This window comes from Lissotriton helveticus, chromosome 8, assembly GCF_964261635.1.
Source record: "Lissotriton helveticus chromosome 8, aLisHel1.1, whole genome shotgun sequence".
NCBI lineage: Eukaryota > Metazoa > Chordata > Amphibia > Caudata > Salamandridae > Lissotriton > Lissotriton helveticus.
The window spans coordinates 1,598,975,452-1,599,000,954 of record NC_136069.1 but is presented as its reverse complement, the minus strand read 5'-3'; the positions used below and the strand labels follow the sequence as shown (position 1 = coordinate 1,599,000,954).

Here is a 25,503-nt window from a genome sequence, read left to right as displayed (position 1 = left end):
TAAAACATTTAGAGATTTACGCGGGGAAGTAATATATAAAAGAATGTCATCCGCGTAAAGTGAGACGCGGTCCTCAAAGTCCGGTGACCAACGGATCCCTTTGAGTGAAGGCTCCCATCGAAGCCACGCAGCTAACGGTTCCAGGGCGAGCGCAAAAAGCAACGGAGACAAGGGGCAACCCTGACGGGTCCCCCTACCAAGGCAGAAGGGGACAGACACTCTACCGTTCACCACTACCTGCGCTAAGGGTTCAGCGTATAACAACTTCACCCAACCGATAAACTCAGGGCCAAAACCAAATTTTTCAAGAGCAGCCCAAAGATAGGGCCACTCCACAGTGTCAAAAGCCATCGAGGCATCCAACGAGGCCAAAATGGCCGGTTCCGTCAGAAGCCCCGCCCTCGCAACAGCACCGTGGAGACGACGTAGGTTAAGAGCCGTGTTGCGATGTGGGATAAATCCGGATTGATCCGGATGAACCAAGTCACTAATGACCGTCAAGAGGCGGGTCGCCAGGAGCTTAGCCAGGACCTTGGGCTCAACGTTTAACAAGGAAATGGGCCTATAAGACGAACAAAGGTCCCGCGGTTTACCGTCCTTGGGAATTACGACTATCGTAGCCAGACGCTGATCATACGGGAGAACACCCCGTTCCCGGGACTCCAAAAACATGTCGCGAAGATTGGGCGCCACCTTATCAGGACATAGCTTGTACAGTTCAATTGGCAACCCGTTCGGGCCCAAGGCTTTGCCCGAACGGAGTGAGCGAATGGCAGTAGCTATCTCGTCAGTAGTAAAAGGGGACTCCAACGATTTACAGTCTAAATCGGAGACACTGGGCAAAGCTATATCGCGCAACAGAAGGCGAGAGTCAGCAACATCCCGTCCAGACACAGGGGTATAAACCACTCGAAAATACTCAGCAAAACATGCAACTATTCCAATCGGGTCCGTCACTCTCACACCATTCGATGATTGAATCACGGGCACCACACGATTCGCCCTCTCCTTCTTATCCAACCACGCCAATAATTTGCCCGCTTTGTCCCCCACATCATACAGACGACCCTGTTGCTCCCGGAACATCTGTTTGGCCGCATCCGTGACCAAAGACTTATAAGCAAATTGTTTCAGACCCAGGGCATGGAGTTTATCAGATGTGAATTCCGACTCTAAGGCAGCCTCCTTTTCAGCAATCTCCCTCTCGAGGTCCACCACCTCCCAATCCCTCGCCCTCCTGGATTCAACAATAAGGGAAAGGGCCTGTCCACGAATCACTGTCTTAAAGGCCTCCCACAGGGATACCGCAGAGGAAACGGATCCCTCGTTGTCTAAAAAATAGGCGTCCAAAGACTTAGTCAAAAGGTTGCGGGTCTCGGGGGAGGTAAGGTACCATGGGTTGATAGGAGCAACCCGGCCCGCCGCTTCCACCCCCATCTCAAAACAAAGCCAGAGCGGGAATGATCGGAAATGCCCCGGGGGAGGTGTCTAATCTCACGCACCGCCGGCGACTGGGCCGCAGGCATCAGGAAATAGTCCAGTCTAGACAAACTCCCATGGGCCCCAGAGTGGAAAGTGTATTGAAGCTGAGTAGGATGCATAAGCCTCCAGCAATCCACCAAGCCAAACGTGTCCAGAAACCCACCCAGCCACTGTTGGGCCGAAGGAGTATCCGTAGGGGGGTGGCGATCGTGTAGACCGGAGAACACAGAATTAAAGTCACCTGCAATGAAGAGAGTACTATTAGGGAGGTCCAACAAAACACGGCCCAAATCGGAAAAGGTAGAAGTCTGCAGGCCGGGGGGCACATAAACAGCAAATAAGGAGAGGGTACGACCCTCATAACGACCCACGAGGACAGCATATCGCCCCCGATCATCAAGGATCACATCATCAATAGCTAGGGGGAGGGAAGCCCGAACAAGGATACCCACCCCCCTGGAACCCGTGGTAAACCCCGAATGTGCGGCAAGGCGATAGCCCCACCTATTCATCGCACGACAAGTATTGCCCACCAAATGAGTCTCCTGCAGAAAAACAACATCTGGAGATAAACGTCGTAAACATTTCAACACCACACTCCGCTTAATACGATCCCCCAGACCATTAACATTCCACGAAACAAACCTAAACCCGCTACCCCCATCCCACACAGCAACGCCGAAACCCCTCCTCCATGAGCATGACATAAAAACCATCAGTAGCAAGATAAAGTCGCCTTGAGAACATAACACACAAACATCGAACTTCCCAACCACCCACCCCCCAACAATCAAGAAAACACCCCCCACCCTGCACCCCTGCAAAATGCTAAAAAGCCACCCCAACATGCAGTGTGCCTGTCGCCCAAGAACCCCCATTCTACAAAAAGACCCCGGAGGAGGAAAGGCTCTGGCCCACCCGCCACCCCGATCAAGACAGATAACGAGGAAAACACACAAACAGTAGAGGCACTTAGGCATAGAATCCCGGAAGAGTTTACTCTATACGAGGGCCCAGGCGTAGACGAATTGTTCAGCTCTCCACACCACCCTCAGCACCACCCGGGTGGGCGTCGGACTCAGTCGCAGGAGGTCGGCCAGGCAGAGAGTCCAGCCAGTCGTTCACAGAATCTGGCCGATCAAAGAAAAAGGTTCGGTCATTGTACTCCACTCGCAGCCTGGTCGGAAACAGCATAGCGTAGCGTAACTCCATGTCCCGAAGACGCTTCTTGACACCACGGAAGCCCATACGCTGTTTCTGGACCTGTTGAGAAAAGTCCGGATAAAAGTTCACTGTGGCGTTCTCAAAGGCCACCGGGCCCTTCACACGTGATGCTTGCAGGATAGCGTCCCGATCCCTATAATGGAAGAGTTTCGCAACAATAGGCCTCGGCGGGGCTCCTGGCTTACCCTGGCCCCCCGGAACTCGATGGGCACGCTCTACTGCGAAAAATTTACTCAGTCCAGACGGAGAGAGATAGTTTTGGATCAGGTCCTCAACCAGGAGATCAACAGAGTGAGGTTCTGGATTCTCCGGAACGCCAACCACGCGCACATTACAGCGACGTGCCCTGTTCTCAAAGTCCTCCAAGCGCCGGGTCATGAAATCGTTCACCCTACGGAGATTACCAATCTCCGTCTGTATCTCCGAGACGTCCGCCGTGAGGCTGGATGACTTGAGATCCAATGATTTCACCTTCTCTTTGGTTTTCGATAGGTCGGCTCGAATCAAGTTCACATCAATGGCCACGGTGTCGATTTTGTGGGCCAAGGCCTCATATTGTTGGCCTATCGTCTCCCTCATGCCAGAAATGGCGCCCATGATGTCCTGCAAGGACGGCTCCGTTGACGCGTCCACGATGTGGTCAGCAGCACTTGGACCGGGCAGGGAGGCTCCGGGGGACCCCTTCGAGTGGGTGTAACGGTCCATAACGTTAGACTGGACCAGGCCCCCGCGCAGGGGTGTCTTGGTCTTCCGTGTCTCTCGGTCCCCTCTGCCCGCCATGTTGGAAACTGCGTCACAAAGAGATTCACCAGGCTCGATGGAATGGGCACAGGAAAATAAGGCTTCGGGATCAAAGAGCCGCCAAAAGGGTACCACCAGGATAGAGCCAACCAGATAGGAGAATAAGCCAGCCAAAGGCCCAACAGCCGTCTCGTGCCCCGGACCCAGCCCAGGCCAGACTCCCCTGCCAGATGTCTCAGTCTGAGGCAGAATCGAAACTGAAACTTAAGAGGGGGACCCACAAGTCCAATCCCCCTGCCGCTGTTGTTCAACTCCAAGACGGCCACAGAGCCTCACCCAGTCCCGGGCGTACCTCAAGGGCGGATCCCAAAAGTTCGAATCACCGTAACTCCGGCACCCCGGGTCAGAATCAAATTCCGAAAGTTCCAGGAAGATCAGCCCAGCGTCCTCTACACAAATCCTCGTGAAAAGTCAGGATATGTTCAGGATATCATGCCGGGAGTGGCGGGGGTCCGGAGAGCGCTGTGCTCACGCGGCCATCTCGGATGCCCGCCAAGCTCCTCCCACTACTAGTAATTTAACAGCTACGGAGACTCCGCAGTCGGGCGGAGAACTCCGCACTTAAAAAGATATATTTTTATGTGCTGAGTTCTCCACTCTGTGGGCGGGTTGAATCACTAAGATAGTAAGCAGGCAGCGCATGGATGAGCATCCTCTTGCGAGTAGGTTTTTGTGATTTAGCAATTTCTTCTATTTGTGGTGGATCTTTCAATTCCTGGCTTACAAGTCACAAAAATGACAAAGATCTTTCATGGAAATTTCTGAGAATGTTGGTGTTATTTCAACTTCCTGGGTTTTTTCTCAAAGATTTTTTTATTGCGTTATTGTGTTGTTCAGTGTGGTGTGATGTAGTGTCGTGTTGTATGGTGTTGTGCTTTGTGGTGTTGCGTTGTGTTAATTTGGATTTGTATGCACAAGTAATTACCTGTGAGGGTATCCAAGCGCTTAAGCAGGTGTGTAGGCGTAGGACTTGGGTGCAGTGTGTCTGTCCTGCAGAGTAAGTAGAAGAGCCAGATCTTCAGCTTTTTGAGTGAGGAGGAGTCCCTGATGTGTTGAAAGAGGTCGTTCCAGGTCTTGGCTGCGATGTAGGAGAAGGCTCAACCTCGCGTTCTGCTTTGTGGAAGCGGGTGTGTGTGCGAGTGAGAGTGCGACTTAGCGCAGGAGCCAGTTGTTCAAGTATGTTGGCCCGATGTTGTGCAGTGCTTTGTATGGATGAGTAAGGAGTTTGAATTGAATGCATTTGTGTATCAAAAGCTAGCGGATCTCTCTGAGGTGTGGTGAGATGTGGGTGCGTTGTGAGAGGTCAAAGATAAGTCCTGCTGTGCTCTTGTGGATGATTTGGAATCGGTGCATGAGATGGTACGACATTCCAGCGTAGAGTGTGTTACCATAGTGAAGTATTCCCATAAATAAATCCAAGATGCAGGAACATGAATTAAGAAGTTTAATCCAGGAATAAAGATCCCATCCACATCTAATGCCAGCAGACATCAACTGATCACATCAGAATATTCCTATGTTAACATAAGATGACATAGCTAGTGACATCCCAAGATTCTATTTAAAGCTGCAGTAATAAATAAAGCTGCAGTGTTAATTATCACACATCTACTTCCCTCCAAAAAAATAAGTTTATAAGTTGTATAGTACACAAATTTATAGCATATACATAACTACACAAAATCAGCAAGATAAGAAGGCTTCCTTGACACACGCATGGAAGATCTAATCTTACCAGAATTAAATGTTTTATCATCAGTCAAATTCTCTTCCTTGGAATCACCAGCTTGCAACTTCCTTCTTACAACAACGATTCTATTTAGATTCCATATGCGATGATCTTGAGTTTGCACTGCATTGTTAAAAATTTTGGTCACTTTAATAGGCTTCATAAACTTTGTTTCTGAGCCACTCACCTTACCAGGGCGTTTGACCATGACCATATCACCAATACAGACAACAGTTTTTTTTAACAGAATTTTTAACATCAAAATATGCTTTTCTACGTTCAGCTTTATCCATCTCATTTTTAACAATGACATCTTTGTTGCACACACACTCTTTACCCTTCAACATTTCATACTTATTAACCCAAAAAGGTTCTACCTGTGTGTTAGGAATCCTCCCACGAAACAACAAAAACGGAGTCTTTCCAGTTGTAGCATGGGGAGTATATCGGTATTCTTCTATCTTTTCCATTACACATTTCTTCCAGTCAGATGACAAATTCCTTGCTAAACTAATAGTATCTTTGATCACTTTGTTGAATCTCTCGACCATACCATTGGCCTCAGGGTGGTAAAGAGAACAAGTTTTGTGCGTAATGCCCTTAGTAGATAAGTAGTGTGCCATCTCCTTGGAAACAACTTGTACTCCATTGTCTGATAAAATAGTTGCAGGAAACCCTTCTTTATAAAATAACTCACCTAAGCATTGAATAATTTTACCTGAATCAATTCCTGACAAAAAAAAACTTCTGGCTATCTTGAGTACATATCAATGACCACCAGTATAAATACCTGAGAATCCTTATGCTGTATAGGACCCACTAAATCCAGAGCTATATCCTGCCAAGGACCATTAGGTCTTTTTCTTAGAAACATGGGTTGCGTGTGTGTATTATAAGACTTGTCACTGACATTACAGTGTATACACTCTCTAATTACTCTTTCAACCATTTTATCCATACCTGGCCACCAATATGACATGCGAAGCCTCTATTTGCTTTTGGATAAACCTGAATGAGCAACATGAACTAAATCTATCAAATCTTTCCTAAGACAAGTTGGAGGAATCAACCTTGTCCCTCGAAACAACAAATCACTATCAACAGATAATTCACTGCGTACCGTCCAAAAAGGCTTAGTTGAAATGGAACCTTCTTTGCTATTAGACCAACCCTTTTTTATCAAAGACATAACTTCACATAATGTATAATCTTTTCCCAATTCCTCAGACCATTTCTTCTCTGATAAAAACTCGTAATCAACAGAACAAACCAATTCATCGTCAAACTCCAAATGATCATCATCTCCCAAATCACTTTTAGAAACAAGGCGTGAAAGAACATCTGCTATTCCATTATCCACACCTGGAATGTATTGAACACCAAAGCTATATTCCTGTAAGCCAATAACCCACTTCGATATCCTCCCAGACACAAGATCCAAACCTTTCTTACTAAAGATTTCCACTAAGGGTTTATGATCAGTGTGGACATCAAAAACTAGGCCCCAAAGAAATTTCTTCAGTTTTCTCACTGCCCAAAACACAGCCAAGGCCTCCCTCTCTACAACAGAATAACGAGTTTCAGCGTCTCTCAAACTCCTAGATAAAACATTATGGTTTGCATGCCATCCGCACCTTTTTGTTTCAATACAGCACCTAACCCTTTTTCACTTGCATCAGTAACTAAGATGGACTTAATCCTAGGGTTGAAACTTTTTAACGCAGGAGCACTGTTTAATTTACGCTTAATTTTGATGAATTCATTCTCACATTGATCAGACCAATTAAATTCTACACCTTTTCTCAACAAACACCTCATGTTTACTGTTAATTCAGCAAAACCTTTGATAAATTTTGCATAATATTCAATCATGCCTAAAAGCTTCATGAGTTCAGTTTTATTCTCTGGTGCCACCATTTTGTTTATAGTGTCCACCAATTCAGCTTTTGGTTTCACGCCCTCAACAGAAATATTATGCCCTAAGTAGTTAATAGAGTCGGATTTGAATCTACATTTGCTTGCTTTTATAGTGAGATTATGTTTGCTGAATCTTTCCAATACCAAATTTAGTGTCATATCATGATCAGATACATTTTCTGCAAAGATTAACACGTCATCTTGATATATACAAACGCTAGGAATATCTTTTAAAACTTTTTCCATTACTCGTTGAAACACAGAGGAAGCAGATACTAATCCAAATGGCATCCTCTTGAATCTATACGTGCCAAAAGGTGTAATAAAAGACGTAAAATCTCTGCAAGACTCTTCTAATTCAATCTGGTGATATGCAGAAGTTAGATCTATTGTACTAAAAACTTTGGCTTTTCCTAACAATACTAACAATTCAGCGATATTAGGTAGGGGATACCTGTCAACAATTACACATTTGTTAAGTTGCCTGAGATCAATGCATAAACGCAAATCACCATTAGGTTTTCGCGCTGCGACAACTGGAGCCATCCATTCGCAACCTTCTATTTCTTCAATTATGTCATTCTCAATGAGTTTTTCAATTTCTTTTTTCATATCTTCTTTTACTGCTAAAGGTACACTCCGGACTTTACAACTCACTGGAATAGAATCACTCTTTACTCGTATCCTATGTTGATAACCTTTAAGACAGCCTAGAGTTTCTTTAAACACATTAGGAAAATTCATTCTTAACTCACACACAAGTTTGTCTTCCAATGGGTTCCCTTCGATTGATTTTTCCTTTCCATCTAAAACACTAAGAATATTATCTCTCAATTGTATGCAAGGACTAGCATTAGGGTCTAAATATACTCCCAAATCACCCTGATGTAACCAGCTAATAATGCTGTCTCCCCTCCTTGAGACATATATTTTCCCAGACGCTAGTCTAGATTTATACTCTATAAGGCCTATAAAATAACCATGTAATTTTATAGGTTTCTTATCATACCCTAAAGGAATGATATCAGGTTTTAGAAGAGATACTCTCCCTTTCAATTTCTTAGTGAAAAATTCATCAGAAATAATTGTAATTTTTGCACCAGAGTAAAACAATACTTTGGTCTTTTTGCCCTCAACAGATATTTCATCAATGGGATCAGGTCTTTTACGCGGGATTTCCCCACCATCGCCAATGGTTTGAACCACTTCAATGTCACAATCAGATCCTGAAGAAGTTCTCTCAAAAATTTCAACCTCCTTCACTTTTGATCTAATTTTTGTTTTACACAAAGCAGTGACATGTCCTTTCAACTTGCATTTAGAACAGGTTTGTTTGAGGGCAGGACATTTTTTATCATTGGCTAGATGCCCAGGTTTGCCACATCTAAAACATTTCAGTTCATATCCACTCTTTTTAGAATCTGGCTTGGTAGGATCCTTGTGTTTGTTAGAAACAAGGGGACCCCATACAGTAGAACCTGGGGTAACAAGATGCTTTGGAAGAACAGTGGTTCAGGGTAGGCCTCAGGGGGTCCTTGGTAGAAAATAGAACAGGGAGCGAATACTTAATAAATCGCTTGGGAGCAGAGATAGTAGGTACAAGTAGGAGTATTTTATTTTACTCTTTTCTCAAGGATATACATAAATAGTCATAATCTTTTTCAGGTGCTCAAGTGAATATTGTGGTGCAGGAAGTGACATAAGTGATAAAAGTGAACGGACTGTCACACAACATCAACAAGGATAAAAACACAACAAATATATACAAGTAGAGCTAGTGAAATTCCTTGGGTAGGTCGACGGCGTTTCGATCTATATAGCTTTTAGATCTTCATCAGGACAGATGAGCCTCCTGAAACTATAAGAATTTCAATTATAATCTGTTTCTTACACGTATGATTGCATACCTACATGCGTGCCTTATTTTTGTTGTTAAAAAGGTTTTTTGTGCTCCCTTCCTTAATAAAAGTATATATACACATACACACATGTTCAATTATCACATGTGCATTTCAGTGAGAAGGTTTAATTTAAGATGCAAGGGGGAGGTATATAGTTGACCTCACCCTGGTTTGTAGCGCTTATTATAGTCAAGGATCATTTTTAAGCGCATGCATTATTGTGCCCAGTTATTTTAAACAAAATTAAATTAAATTAATTAAAGAGGTCTTTACCTTGCCTTTGCTTGTATAGGCAAGGAAGATTGTTTGGTGGTGCAGCTGCTTAACTGCCGTTGTTCCCAATGGGAGCTGCAGATAATGAAATCATAAAAAATGAGATAATCTAGTTAGCATTCTTTACATGTTTGAGGAATCCCTGGTTTAGGTAGATCGGGTAAGTAAGAATAAGGCCAGTGAGTAAGGTAAGGGGCCAAAGAGACTTAAACTTACATTGTATTAGAAGGTCTTCTAGTAGAAGAAGAACAAGTAGCGCTCAGTCACTGTTACTGCGACGAGGGTCCTACTTGAGCTTGTACAGTGAATAAAAACACTAGGTTAGGACCTATAGATTGCTAATACTAGGGCTCTATTGTGCTAAATTCAGAAACGGTACTTACTTAAGGAATTTTTTCAAAGGATTCCGATTTAATTAGAAAGGGTCCTTTTAGCGCGTTCGTCGCTATTGCTTTCAAAACATCGAGATGCCTGAAACTACAAGAAACCATCTAGTAAAGCACGTGGCTCGAGTAAAATAATTTTAAACGGCAACGATGTACCCGTGGCTGGTAGTTCGCTTACCTAATTCATGCAAGGTTTCGGCAGGAGAAGGGGGGTCCGAGTACCGCTTCCGTGGTTGCTCACAACTTTGTGAGAGCCCGGCCGCCATTAATAGCGTGTTGGGAATAATGCGTGCGCAACCGCAGTGGTGTTCATAGCGGAGCATGCGCACTGGAGATTATTCTCGAGCATGCGCCGGGAGTTAGTGTATGAGTTATCTGAGAATAGCATGCGCAAGGTAAAATGCGCTGAGAAAAAATATTAGTTTACAAGGAGCATGCGTGAAAAGAACACTGATTTCAATGCGAAGCGATACTGAATTAAGTGTGAAGTGTCATAATTTCATATTTCTTAAAGGGAATACGAATGGGATTTTAATTAAAGGAGGCATCAATTAAATATGAAGGGATGTTCAATTAGTTATGAAGCGTCCTAATAACCATTATCTAGAAAAAGGGGTTGAGGAGGTACCCTGTAGTGTGATACAATTTCCACAGTATTAAATGGATAATGCTCAGTACATGATTTGGAACAAACATTTCACTCATCATATGCACGATAGTGCCAACACAATTACGTCAGTTGATAAATATAATACATCTCTTAAAGGTTTCCAGAAAAATTACACTTAGTGTGATTCAGGTGCACATGTTCCATTCCTCAAGTGAATTGAGTCCTCTCTCAATTGTTTTGCAGTGGAAAATCCATTTGCATTCCAGGCGATTTAGTATTGTTTGTTGGTTGCCTCCTCTGGCATTGGGCCTCAATTTGTCAATGACTTGCCATTTCATGTCGTTTTCATTATGACCCGCCTCGAGGTAGTGTTCCACCAGAGGGGCCGTTGTCACCTTGCATCGGATCCGACTTCTGTGTTGGGATATTCTGGTCTTTACTTGTTGCGTCGTCTGTCCGATATATAGTAGCTTGCATGGGCATTCAATACTGTAAATTACATTTTTAGAATTGCAGTTGGTGAAAAAATTAAGGGTGTGCTTAACACTTCCATACTCGAATACTTTCGTGTTGGTGGTGAAATCGCATGCCATGCACCTATTACATTTGTGATGTCCTAAGACTGGTGGTAAATTCAGGCGGACTTCAATTGTATTATCAATGGTTGGGTTGCTAGCTGCTCTCACTAAATGGTCTTTCAAATTGCGACCCCTTTTAAATGAGAAAAGTGGAAGCCCAGTGTTTAATTCTAAGGGGTCTAGTACATTCCAATGTTTCTTTATCATTTTTGTGAGTTTGTTGCTAGCTGTATTAAAAGTAGTGACACAGGTAATTTTGGGAGTAGTTTCCTTAGGGTGAGGTTCAAGTAGATGCTCTCTGTGTGTGTACCAGGCCCTTTTCATGGCCCTCCTCACCAATTTTCTAGGATAACCTCTAGCCATTAATTTTTTGCAGAGGACTTCGGCTTCGGTGAAAAAATCTGTCTTGTGTTTACAATTTCTCCTGATCCTCAGGAATTGGCCATAGGGTAAACCATCCCTCAGAGCCCTGGGGTGTGCACTATGGTATTGAAGGAGGGTATTTCGTTCCGTGGGTTTACGAAATAGGGTAGTGTATAGTTGTTCTTCTTCGCATTTGATGGTCACATCTAGATAGTCGATTTGATGTTTGTCATATGAATGGGTGAATTTCAGGTCTGTTTGGTAGGTGTTTAGCCATCTGCAGAAATTTTCTAATGATTCTTCATCACCACTCCAAATCATGAGGACATCGTCGATGTAACGATGCCATGACTTTATTTGATTGCGAAATGGATTTTTATCACTGAGGATGGTATTGGTTTCTATGTCATCCACAAAGAGAATCGCAAAGTTGGGGGCAAAAACAGCCCCCATGGAGGTCCCTTTGCATTGCCTATAGAAGGTGTCTTTGAACAAGAAATAGTTTTTGGTTAAGGCTATTTCTAAAAGTTTTACTATAAATTCTGTAGGAACTTGATGAGGTGCTGGGCGGTTGTTAAGATGTTTTTGGATTACATTGATTCCTTTTTCTTGGGGGATGTTAGTGTATAGTGACTCTATGTCTAGAGTCACTAGGATCTCATTATCAGGGTGGAATGGTTGTGACTCAATTAGATTGATCAGGTGTGTAGTGTCTTTAACGTATGTGGCAGTATTCTGGACCATGTCTCGGATGAAGAAATCAATATATTTACCCAAGGGTTCTACAACTGACCCACATCCTGACAGTATGGGTCTACCAGGGGGTCGTTCAGTGTCCTTGTGGACTTTTGGCAATGTGTAAAGCACAGGGGTGCGTGGGTTTTTATTGTTTAGAAATAGAAATTCATTCTTGCTTAGAAAACCTGATTCAAGCGCTACTTGGGTGATACTAAGTATAGATTCACTTATACTCTTAATGGGGTTGCCTCTTAGTTGTTCATAGTGGTCTTTATTGTTAATCTGGCGCAGGATTTCATTTTCGTATAGGGTGCGGTCTTGGATAGCTATACCGCCACCCTTGTCACATGGTTTTATGACAATATTGTTGTTCTGTTTGAGTCTAATCAGGCTATTTCTCTCCTCCCTACTGATGTTGTAGGGTGTACATTTATAGCTGTCCCTTATTTTGTCCAGATCTCGTAGCACCAAGTGTTCAAAAGTCAGCACTTCTGGTGGCATGGTCCCACTAGTTGGACGAAATGTGGAGGGTGGGCGTAAGCCTGTCGTGTCATGTCTGTTTGGGCCTTCCCGGTTCTTAAAGAAAGTTTGCAATCTTACTTTCCTGAAGAATTGCATGATTTCAGCTTGAATGCTGAACCAATTTGGTTTTTCAGCGATTACAAAAGATAAACCTCTGCTAAGTAGGGCTATGTCTGTTGAGTTTAGTTGATGTTGGGACAGATTGAATATTGGTATAGTTTCAGGACTGTTATTAGTTATTGGTGAATTCAATTGATGTTGGGACAGATTGGGTATTGGAATGGTTTCAGAATTATCAGTAGCTGGTTCAATGTCTAGTATTGGTATAAGATTGTTATCAGTTGCTGGTTCCATGTCTAGTATTGGTAACCCCATTGGTAGAATCTGTTCCTCGTCTGGCGCTCTCCTGGAGGGAAGTTGTATCTGGGTTTGGGGCGTGTTTTCCCTCTCCCTCTCCCCCGAGGAGGGTCTGTGTGCCTCAACTGGCCTCTCCCTAAAAAATGAGGATTAGCACCAGTAGAGGTACCAGGGCCCTCCGCACCCTCAGAGCCTTGTGATTCTGCTGAGGATTCAGAGAATGTTACTGGGGCTCGGTTTCTAAACCTACCCCACGATCCAGTGGGCACTCTTTGCTGGTCTGATGGACCCGCGGTGAAGTAATCCTCCCGAAGGTACGGGTAGGTTTTTTCTTTATTATATTGGCTGATATCTTTAGAAACTTTTGTTGTTTTTTTATGATGCTCAAAGCTCTCAAAGTCTTTAATAGTGCGTTCTATTTTTTCTAAGGCTGATTTGGCGTCCGCCAGGCTGTCTAAATCACGGATTGCCTGTTCTAAAGCTGCGATTTCTTCTAGCTCCTTTTTACTGTGTTCGAGGGCGGTATCAATGCCTAGAACCATCCAGTGGCGTGAACACGTTGTCCCTATGTGGGAGAACCCTAGTTTGAATTTAGGATCCTGGATGAAAATAGCCGGTACGTTGCGCACTTGAAGGCCTATTGGGATTACTTCTGCTCGTAGGTAATCTATTAACATTCGAGCATGAAGTTCTGTGCGTATATGTTTTTTCTTAAGATGTTCTAGTTGGGCAAGTTTTTCACTGGCTGTGTCTGTAGGTGCTCTAGGGTTGCTTACGGGATCTTTAAAAAGTGAAGGGCCTGCAAGTTTGGAGGCGATGTATTCTTCTGTATAAGTAACGGCTGTGTTTGTAGACATTATATGGTTAGGGGGATCTAGTATTTTGGTGTTTATTTAAAAAAAGAGAAAAAACCACTCAAGAAGTGATACCCTTGCAGTGTAGCCACTGCGCATATAATGTTTGTTAGAAACAAGGGGACCCCATACAGTAGAACCTGGGGTAACAAGATGCTTTGGAAGAACAGTGGTTCAGGGTAGGCCTCAGGGGGTCCTTGGTAGAAAATAGAACAGGGAGCGAATACTTAATAAATCGCTTGGGAGCAGAGATAGTAGGTACAAGTAGGAGTATTTTATTTTACTCTTTTCTCAAGGATATACATAAATAGTCATAATCTTTTTCAGGTGCTCAAGTGAATATTGTGGTGCAGGAAGTGACATAAGTGATAAAAGTGAACGGACTGTCACACAACATCAACAAGGATAAAAACACAACAAATATATACAAGTAGAGCTAGTGAAATTCCTTGGGTAGGTCGACGGCGTTTCGATCTATATAGCTTTTAGATCTTCATCAGGACAGATGAGCCTCCTGAAACTATAAGAATTTCAATTATAATCTGTTTCTTACACGTATGATTGCATACCTACATGCGTGCCTTATTTTTGTTGTTAAAAAGGTTTTTTGTGCTCCCTTCCTTAATAAAAGTATATATACACATACACACATGTTCAATTATCACATGTGCATTTCAGTGAGAAGGGTTAATTTAAGATGCAAGGGGGAGGTATATAGTTGACCTCACCCTGGTTTGTAGCGCTTATTATAGTCAAGGATCATTTTTAAGCGCATGCATTATTGTGCCCAGTTATTTTAAACAAAATTAAATTAAATTAATTAAAGAGGTCTTTACCTTGCCTTTGCTTGTATAGGCAAGGAAGATTGTTTGGTGGTGCAGCTGCTTAACTGCCGTTGTTCCCAATGGGAGCTGCAGATAATGAAATCATAAAAAATGAGATAATCTAGTTAGCATTCTTTACATGTTTGAGGAATCCCTGGTTTAGGTAGATCGGGTAAGTAAGAATAAGGCCAGTGAGTAAGGTAAGGGGCCAAAGAGACTTAAACTTACATTGTATTAGAAGGTCTTCTAGTAGAAGAAGAACAAGTAGCGCTCAGTCACTGTTACTGCGACGAGGGTCCTACTTGAGCTTGTACAGTGAATAAAAACACTAGGTTAGGACCTATAGATTGCTAATACTAGGGCTCTATTGTGCTAAATTCAGAAACGGTACTTACTTAAGGAATTTTTTCAAAGGATTCCGATTTAATTAGAAAGGGTCCTTTTAGCGCGTTCGTCGCTATTGCTTTCAAAACATCGAGATGCCTGAAACTACAAGAAACGCCAACAATGCGATACTTAAGTGTACCTACGAAGTTTTAGCCAGCTGTAATTGACGGCGCACATTATCTAGATCCTGAAAGGTGGCAGTAACATCAGGGATCTATGAACATGCAACGTTGTATTATAGAGCTGCGATGATGAAGCAATTCCTTTGGGCTCAATCTGTCATCATGAGCAAAGTAATGATCCGGCCAAAAGAATAGCTAGTTGATCAAGTGATTAGACATTTTACACTTTAAAGACAGATCTGTTGTTAACAGTGTCTACTAAAAGAAGATGCTACTAATACAGTTATTGTATCCTTCCTCTTTCTATTTCCTCTTTCCCTCCTGTCCTTAGAGCGGTGCTCCGTTTATACCTGCGCTGTAGCCAGGTGAGGTGGGGCGTTTATTCCCCTCAATTTGGGTGAGTGAAGCTGATTAGTTTCTTCCAATAAATTGCTAAAAAGATAGCATTGAATTTAGAGGTCTACTATCTGAGACCCTGTGATCAACAAAATGATTGGCTAACTTTAATTGTACACATAAAATATGTGTTTTTGCAAACTGTCGCTAATGATACATTGTTTCTATTTGTTTTTGTTTTATATTTGTGCCCTGCTTGTCGCTGTGGCTTTCGTGATTGTCTGAACAGGCGAATTACAGGTGACACTTATTTCACTTTTTGGTTGTTCACATTGATGCAGTAGCAATTAATTGAGGTCCTGATGAAGCAGGAGGAGATCTCGAGACTCCAGTTGACCGCAGAAACATGTTGACCTATATTCCATCTGGGTAGCTATTTGTACAACACTACCCTGCACTGTTTTTAATGTTGGGTGTGAATAGGATACTATTAAAATACATTTTTTCCATTTTCATAACCCAATTTTACATCACTCACTTTGTATGCACCACCATTTCATTTGATTTTTTGCACTGCTAGTCATTTACCCTCCTTATGCCATATAAAGCAATTTTCTCTACTTGAGATCCCTTCCGTTTGATTGGGTGGCAGTTCACCTAATCCTTATGTGGTTGAACATCACTACTTTCGGTTTGAAAGATCCCAAATGATGTAGGGCGGCACAGGATGGGTATCTGATGGGAATCATTTGATGGTCACTACGTATTTTTACATATGGACGTTGTGACTGCTCCCTAATGAAACACATTGTTATAGACAGTTTATGCATGCCTAATTGACCTCCTGATATCCATTGTTATATATATGCTGTTAGGGATGATATCAGTGTATGGTCATTAAATATTTCCCTTTGACCTTTTTTGTTGTTATTTATGTTGTGCAGTCTTCTGAAGAGGGTGTGGTGGGAGACAGTATCAAAGTCTGTGGAGAGGTTGAGAAGGATACGTGCTGCGGTTTCTCCACAGTCCAGTATTGTGCAGATGTCCTCTGTGACCGCAATGAGTGCTGTTTCTATGCTGAGGTTGCTCCAAAATCCTGATTGGGTGCCATCCAGTAGGCATGGAGTTCAAGGTGGCTTTTAAAATTTTTGTTGATGGCCTTCTCCATCACTTTGGCAGGGTTTGGTAGCAGAGAGATGGGTCATAAGTTGTTCAGCTCGCTGGAACTGGACAATGGTTTTTTAGGAGGGAGTTCATTGCAGCATGTTTCCAGGTTTCTGGGAAGGTGGTGGATTTGATCGTGGTGTTGATGATGTGGGTGAGGGTGTTGCTGATGAAGATGTGATGGGGCATGGGTCAGTTGGGGCCCATAATTTTCATGTTCTTTGATGTGTCTTCTTCGGTGAGTGTTTTCCACTCAATCAGATGCCCTTCCAGGGAGGTGGTGGTCAGGTTGATGATGAAATCTTTGGGGTCTGATTTTTGATTAAAATTGCTGTAGATCTTTTCTATTTTGCTGTGGAATAAATTACATAAGTTGTTGCAGAGTTCCTGAGATGGGGTGAAGGTGTTAGCTGCAGCCTTTGGGTGGGGGGGGGGGTGAATTTCTTAACTATTGAGAAGATCTCCTTACAATGGTTGGAGCTAGCCTCTGTCCGTTCAGTTAGTGCCCTCTTTTTGGTGTCTCACAGGATATGGTGGTAGTGTCTGAGTGCAGCCTTGTAAGTGGCTCTGGTGTCTAAGCTTTCGAGGAGGGCTTTGGAGCAGGTGTCCGCTGTGTCCTCAAGGTTGAAGTTGAGGATGCTGAGTAAAAGGAAGGCCTTGGACTTGATGATAAGGGGAGCGATGAAGTCTGTGATGATTTTGCTGAAGTTGGTTTGTGGCCCTGGTGGTTGGTATGCGAGGGTGGTGCCTTTAAGTATGAAACTGTTAGTTTGTAGTCTGAAGTGCATGTAGGATGGGATAGCCACAGAGATGTTGGGTGCCAAAGCAGGATTGAGCCTGGTTTTCATGAGCAAGAGGAGGTCTGTCCCATTGTTGCTGAGTAGATCCCAGACCTCTGTGGCATTTTTTCTGAGCGAGTGGTGTTGAAAAGCATGCATGCAAGTGGTTATTGTGGTGCTGGTTTGGTGTGTTGTATGGCATTTGCCTGGGTGGTTCGAAGTATTGTTGGAGCATGACAGAAGTGTATGGGTGTGCAGGGGTATGGCTGTGCCAGGAGGTTGAAGGGGCGCTGAATTTTGCCCACGGATGTATATTTAACAGCTCTTGTGTACCAATCCTAGTGCAAATGTCAGTAATCTTTTTTTTTTAAATTAAAATCTGCAAATTATCAGCAGATGGTTGATTATTTGACAAGTGTGTTAAATCTAGAATTAAGGAGACTCTGCAGTGTTAAAAAAAATCACACAGTTCCAGTTTTCCAGACAACATTATGTAACAGCAGGTCTAGAAGAAATTAGATAAAAGTCTTTACTCTCGACCAACATTGTCTATCTACCTCAAATGATGCACCAAGAAAATCAACCGGATACACACAATGCTGCAAATGCAATGTCAGGGCCAGTGGACAAGGAGGGTGCCTTATAATCAGAAACAGTTTAACACAGATGCAAATGCTGCTAACCAAAGCCACCATCATTTTGGTGCACCCTGTTCCTTTCCTCAGCAAGAGTGATTCCTTCACTGTACCCTTTCCAAGCCGTCAACCACATCTCAATGGTAGATTCCCCTCTGGCTCCGGTGAGAAGACCCATGCCGTCACAAGTGTTTTGAACTAAGCTATGTGATAAGTGTGAGGCACCTGGTATGGCCATTGGGTGCTGAGACACTCAAAATAATGGACTTCATCCAGACTGCTATCAGTGGAAAACAAATTCTCTATTTTTTCTCTGTGCATACATGCTTGGCTGCAAAATGCTATCTTGCCTGGCTGGTATACTGAGGTCTTAAGTCAGACACAAGATCGGAGGACAGTACACAACATCCGTCCTCAAAGTAGGAAAAGTAAACAAAATATGAAAATATGGGTGAAGACAAACATCCATGACTTTCAAAGTAGTCCATAGTCCTATAGTCATTGTGGTGGAGAGGGATGACGGTGGAGTGAGCGCCTCCTTTGGCCACCGTGCTCCTCTCCATGCTTTCCTCTCCATGCTTTCCACTGGTGGTGGTAGTGGGGTTGGGTGTAGCTGAGGTGTTCCCTGCATCTCCGCTTAGTTGCATCCACATTATTGTTGGTTCTCCCAAATGACCCCATTGTCTCCTTCACCTTCAGGTAGCAGCACATCATAGTCACAGCTGTCTACATTGTTAATTCATTTAGGTCTTTGAACATTGACACATTTCGGGCTCCTAGGTCATTTCCCATTTTTTGCTGTGATCATGGTGCTCCATGTCTGTGCATGGAAGTGGCCCCTAAAGAGGAGCTACTACACTCATATATGGCCAATGCTATGAACAGCCCATAGGGCTGAGCTCCATGAGCTGTGCACTGTACACTACAGCCTGTGCTACAACAGTGCTGTGGTGTTATTTGAGTGTCAGTTTTCCCTTTCTTTGTTTTTTGCATTTGATGGTATCATGATGATGTATTGTAATTAATAAAAATGCATATAAGATAGAGGCCAGCCTGAGTATTTCATTGCCCTGGCTGCCACCAATTTTGGTGAGCACGTTGTTTATGCAGGCCATTTGTACTTCCAAAATCATGTTGGCGTCTTGGTCACTCGCTCCTGTACAACATGCCAAATGCCAACAGCCAACACCTACATAGACTCCACTGGCTCCCCGTGGAGAAAAGAGTTACCTTCAAAATCCTCCCTCACACCTACAAATGCCTATACAACAAAGGATACATATACCTAAACAACAGAATCAACTTCCACGTACCCAACAGAAACCTCTGATCTGTAATCCCAGCAATGGCCGAAACCCCGTGCTTCCACAGAGCCAGAGCAGGTGGAAGATCCTTCTCTCACATTGCAGGCAAGGCCCTCAGGAAGACTCTAAAGACCTGGCTCTTCAGCTAAATAGATCTGCCGACCACCCCCCCTTCAGTTTCAGCACCTTGAGACCCTCACAGGTGTGTAGCGCGCTTACAATTCCCCTGATTGATTGATTATTTCTGAATTCCAAACAATAGTAAATTTGCATCCATTCAAGTAGTACTTCTATGGGTGAAGATTTGTTAACCCGGTTGCTATACATAATTAAGTTGTTGATCCAAAAATTTAACAAGTTAAAAAGTCGTAATGAAATCATAACACTGAGAAAAACCAACACAGACATAGCAGACCCGAATCAAGGCCCCCAGACGTAATTACCAATCCAAGCAAGAATTTATTTAGGGGTGCCATACCCCAACCCCCACCCGGATCTATCCTTCTATTCAACCTTGAGACAGCGAACACAAATGAATGGATCAAAGAGCCCACAGTGTGGGTGTCAAAATCTAAAACAGCCTGCTAAAATGTGTTTGTATTGACATTCACTTTCCAAATTCATCTATAAAAAGAAAGTGTCATCTCACACCAACCAAAGATGACCTGGTGGCAGCAGTAAAGGGGACCTTTTGGTTCTCTAAAATTGATCTCAACTCCAGATACCTTCAATGTCTGCTAAATTCAAAATCCAGAACATTGAATATCTTTTTCCACCCACCTTGGCCTCTGCAAGTGCACAAGGTTACATTTCCAAATCTCCAGTGCAGTAGAGGTGTTACAGAATGATAGACATAAATGTCAGCACTAAGACATAGCAAGACTCTTGAAGGACACCATTCCAGACTTCGCTGCATCCAGCAAACATTGAAAGACATTGGTCTCACTCTCAATAACAAGGAATATGATTTCAATGCACGCATCAGCTTTTTTGGATTTCGGTTCTCAGTTGATGGGTGGTCCCTGACTCCCCCAAAGTTAAAGCCATACAATTGGCACTTCAATCCACATTCATATCAAGTGTTTTATTGGCATTGTCACATATTGCAGAACATTCAAGAAGAATTTTACATCTCTGACTGGGTCATTGAGAAGGATGACTAAGGTCACCCTGAACTGGACTGAATAACAACCTGGCTCAGCAACATGAATGTGGATGGATTCAAACCCTAACTTTGACCCAAGAATCCAAGGCAAGTCACTTGGATTCCCCTAGACACTGACCTCAGGGAGTACATCATCAAGAAAACCAATATTTCCTGGTACTAACTCTCCCTACTAATTCAATTAAAACCATCTCTCACAGACCGTGACATAGGACTGGTGCCCACACATTGTACTCTGGTATCAGGATGGTGGCAGAACCCTGTCCCACATTCTCCCAAATTCCATACTAGCCCACCCAAGGCCATATTACTCAACACAACATGCCTCATCAGTGGCCTAAAGAAATATAACCACATAACTCCCACACTGATGGATCACTACTGGTTCCCCTCTTTGGCCACACAATCTTCAAACTAGGTGCATCATCTACAAAGCCATCCTGACTGGCATCTTAGCCTACCAGGATGGCAAGCTGCCCATCTCCATTGGCTTGCAGCACATCAGCAGCCAGGGCACCACTAGACAAATTTGTGTAAAAAAACAGCAAAAAGCCTTTTCCATCTGTACAGTCCCAAATCTGCTCCAATTAAGAATCAAAGTATTAATTGTTTTGGTTCCAGTCTGTCATATTAGGGACAGCATCCAAATGGGCACCTAGTTCTTCTGTGTATGCAGCACCAATTTAGTAAAGAGCAGAAGACACACCTCTTTAACGAACACTACATCACACAGTTATTATCTACTTCACCTTTCAGAACCCAGCTATCCTTCCAGTCACTCGGGGAATGACTCTTTGATTTTCACCCTCTACTGTGCTCTGCAGTCTTTCTACAATTTCTACGCCACACACGTTCCTCATCCATACATACAGGAATATGTTTAATTATAAATTAATTTCTTTTTTAACATAAACATATATTTTTGTACGAAAGTGTGGCTTTTATCGATGTGGTAGGACACAACCAATAATGTAGAACTGTGAAATAGTTCCAACATATTATGCTCAGGGACTATTTGTGAAGGCCCATAACACAGTGGTAAAGATCCTATGGTCACGCAAGGGTTTCACTGAGTGCGCGAAGATTGGGGTCTCCCTTATTGGAAGCAATTTATACAGAATTATCAGTTTATTAATTTTTCATTGGAGAGTGAATTTGAAAAACTGTAACGTTTTGAAGAGGAACTATTGTTTGCATTAAAATCTATATAATTTGTAGAATTTGAATATTTGCAGATGCATCACAGTTTGAACCATGCATTCCTTTCGTTTCAGGGAAGAAGGCCAAGTCATCTTTTCCATATTGCATTTACAATTCTGGTAAGAAATCATTTCATGTGTTCTAATGGGGAAAGTTTTGAGATCCCAGGATTGGGAAAGTTCTTTGTTTATACATCAAGGCTCAGAGATCATCAGTAGTTCAGATTAATGAGGGGTCAAAAACAGAATTCCATATCCTCCTCAGACTAATCCTAATTAAAACCAGGATTGGAAGTCTGTGCATGTTTAGATCTTCCACTAAATTAGGAGGAGAGAATTGAGTGCAGGATAGAGTACAGCCAGGAACCACAGTTGGTAATTCCTAAATATTCCTACTATATAAAGAGACCCCAAGGAGCAGATGCACATCTGAGATGAGAGAATCGATCCCCAGCAAGAACATTCTCCAGTCTACGGGAAAATCAAGGACCCAATGTAATAAAGAATTTTGCTGTCGCAAAACCTGCTATTCCAAAAAACAATAGGTTAGGACCACAAAGTCATATTTTAGTATTTAGTGAACACACTTTACAATTCAGAAAAGGCTTTACGAATCGCAAAATATGTTTTGCAGCTGATTCTGAATCGCATTTTGGAAGGAAAGTAATAGAGGCATACTCTACTAACTATGATTCAGTAAGAGATGGATGAGTAGCTCGCTGAGACAAACAATTTATGGTTATGAAGTCCTGAAAAGAGGCGACAAGAGAGTCGTGACAGTGAAGCTGTCCCCTTTGGACAGCTTCCCCTTGGAAACCTTGTTGGGTGGCCTGAATATCCCATGATGAGGGGAGGCTTCCCTTGAAGCTGCTATGGTATCACCAATTTAGGGGTTCCAATGAGCTTTCTGCAACAACAGAAAGGCTGCTTTAGTAATGTAATGTAAATGTAATGTAATGTAAGGTGGATTTGTGGAGTGCTGCTTGCCACCCGTGAGAGTATCCAGGTGCTGAGTAGGTGAGTGTAGGCGTGTGGTGAAGCTGGACCTGAATAAAGGCAGTCTCGATGCGCCACAATAAATCTAATTGAATAGCCAGGTCTTCAGCTTCTTGTGTAATTGAGGATGTTGGATAATAGAACCTGAATTTACCACATTTTCATGTTATGAAACTGGTTGGGCTATGATGTTTTTCATTTGCTTTCATAAAATACATTTATGTATGTATTAATATCATTAACAGATGTACATTTATATATAATATATTATTATTAACGTTAACACCTCTCCCATTTCAGCAGGTGCTTGTATAGGCATGCTATGAGTTTTATCTGGTACCATATCCAGCTGACAATTGTCTCATCATCTCATACCCTATGTCCATGAACAGGTTGGATAAAAAACTTGTTTTATGTGTTGAAACAGTGTAGGAAGGCCCGACATACTAATACAAAGAGCAATAAGCCTTTAGAGTTCTGGAGACACAGTGACAGAGTTCTTGAATTTTAAGTTTGCACTGGCTTAATTAGAAGTATGCAATGAATGTGCATACATTTTTATACAAATGGTGGAATTGCCAAAGCAGGAATCTGTTCACCCCAAATAAGGTGTGATGTATCTTTCTTTCACTCCCAATACTCACCTGTGACAATTCTTTGTTTGTTGTCGCCAAATTTACTTTATGTATTGATTATGTTAGTGTGCTGTAAAGATGTGTAAGTACCTTTCTTTGGGAAGCATCGGAGCCCCTGACATTGAGTTTTCTGGGAGAGGATCCCAAATTGGTACACTTTGATTCCATTGACTCAAGGCACTTGCCTCTTTTTCAATGTAAGGGAATATGCCTTATCATTCAAAGTCAATCAAGTCTACACCACAGCCTAGGTTGAGGGTTTCCAAACACATTAGCTGGGCTGTCCTTTTGAGCCTGATGCTTAACATAAAAAGAATTTGAGAATGCCAACACAAATAAAAGCTTCCTCCAGATTTCCTGGGACTACTATAGGACTTGGGACTCAGCTTGATAGGAGGAGCTATAGCATAATTCTTCTGGAGCGAATGTTAGAGGATGATCATTGTAGCTTTTTGTACTCTGCAGTACTAATTTTTAGGTTGGTGTCTGGGGGGCATATGAATGAAAGGATTTTTTAGTCACAAACGCTGCGAATCGCAAAAAAGCAACGCTTGCGACAAAAAATTCGCAAAATGGGATGTATTAGGAAAATCGCATCGCAAAATTAAGGAATCGCAAAATTTGAAATTCCTTCATTTTGTGTAAGCATTTATGGAATCGCAAATTGCGATTCCTTTAAATGCTATGCAACAAGCACCCAAGTTGTGCGATTTCTCCTTAAGAAATCGCAAATTACCAGCAACTTCAAGTTGGTGGTAATTTGCGATTTCTTTCAAAAATGCACTTTTTGGCATTTTTCAAGGTGCCATGTGACCCACCTACAGGGCATGTATGTAATTAAAATCGCTTCGCAAAATTAAGGAATCGCAAAATTTGCAATTTCCTTAAATGCTGACGCAAAATTAAGGAATCGCAAATTGCGATTTCTTAAATGTTATGTATGAAGCAACTCCAGGCCCATAGGAATGAATGGCAAGGTATTCCTTAATTGCGATTTCGCAATTTGCTAACCACAATTAAGGAATACCAAAAAAATCCCGTTTTGCAATTCTCAAATAGCGATTCTCAAAAAATCGCCATTTGAGAATCGCAATCACGGATGTTGATACATATGCCCCAGGGTCAACATGCAGGTTCTACAACTGAATATCTTGAAGAAGTTAAACCTGTGGGATGGAGTGCCTAGAGTATTGCCCATCTTTGAGGCCACAGCTTGAGCTGTCCATAGTGGATCCAAACCTGGCTAGATCAGAACCAATCTTGTTTGTAAAGATAACCCCTTAGCCCCAGGACGTGCACCAGGGTTATTGGGACCGGCATTAGGGGTTTACAAGAGCTGCACTGACACTTGAAGCTTTACGAGCGGAGAGGTGCTGTTAGCTTGCCAATGTGTGGAAAAGTAAATTTTGCCATGTTATATGTGCCTACGTGTTCCCCATCCTATGTTATATGTGCATGATCGATATGCATGTATCCCCTTATGATCGATTAAAGACGCAATTATAGTTGTGTCCAACTCTAGTATGCCGGTTTCCAGTTCTCGTGAAAGCAACGAGTATTAGGCCTATGTTGCCACGTTTTACAGTGTGCACTTTATTTCATTGAAATGTCCCCGTTTCTAGGCCTCAAAAAGGCCCGGACACCAGATTCAAGCTCCTGTCTCCTGAACCTGCTCCGAGGAGCGATACAGCCCCCACCTGCATCCCTGACCCTTCACTTCCTTTCGCGCAGCACAGTGCCCGGCCCGGCCTGCCTCTGCCTGCCTGTCTGCCAAGAGTATGTTATGCTTCTAGTTATCAGTCCAGCCCTCCTTCTCTGCATTCCTAAGCTACTGAATCGCATCACTAGTTTCAGCCAGGGTCTAGCCTTTCTGTCTCCATGTAAGAGAAATCCTGTATTAATATTCATAGAATATTCCTAACACACGCAATACATGTAGAATAAATGCATGCACCAGTCTTAGTGTCAAGTAGCCTTTACCCTGATAACTTTTGGATTCTATCAACATGTACTCCAAACACCAGATACCAGATATGATATAGGTACATGTCGTCCTGACACTGCAGACTTTAGTCTCCTCTTCTAGCGCAGAAGTCATAGCCCCCAGTTCTCCCTAGTAACACGTCAGTGCCCGTTTGCGCGCACCACTAGGTTAAAGGTCCCAGCTGCTCGAGTAGCCCCCTCCATGTTTCCGCCCCATTCATGACACTACTGTGACGTTT

The 25,503-nt window shown here is 42.8% G+C and overlaps 1 protein-coding gene across 1 annotated transcript in view; it reads left to right on the top strand.

Moving 5' to 3' along the window:
- The window catches only part of LOC144773958 (ecto-ADP-ribosyltransferase 5-like), a 147,479-nt gene that overhangs the window by 86,657 nt on the left and 35,319 nt on the right, over positions 1 to 25,503 (top strand). The window contains exon 3 of the mRNA XM_078659010.1: positions 21,726 to 21,770. Coding sequence (XP_078515136.1) covers positions 21,726 to 21,770 — 45 coding nt within the window. The remainder of the gene's footprint in view (positions 1 to 21,725; positions 21,771 to 25,503) is intronic.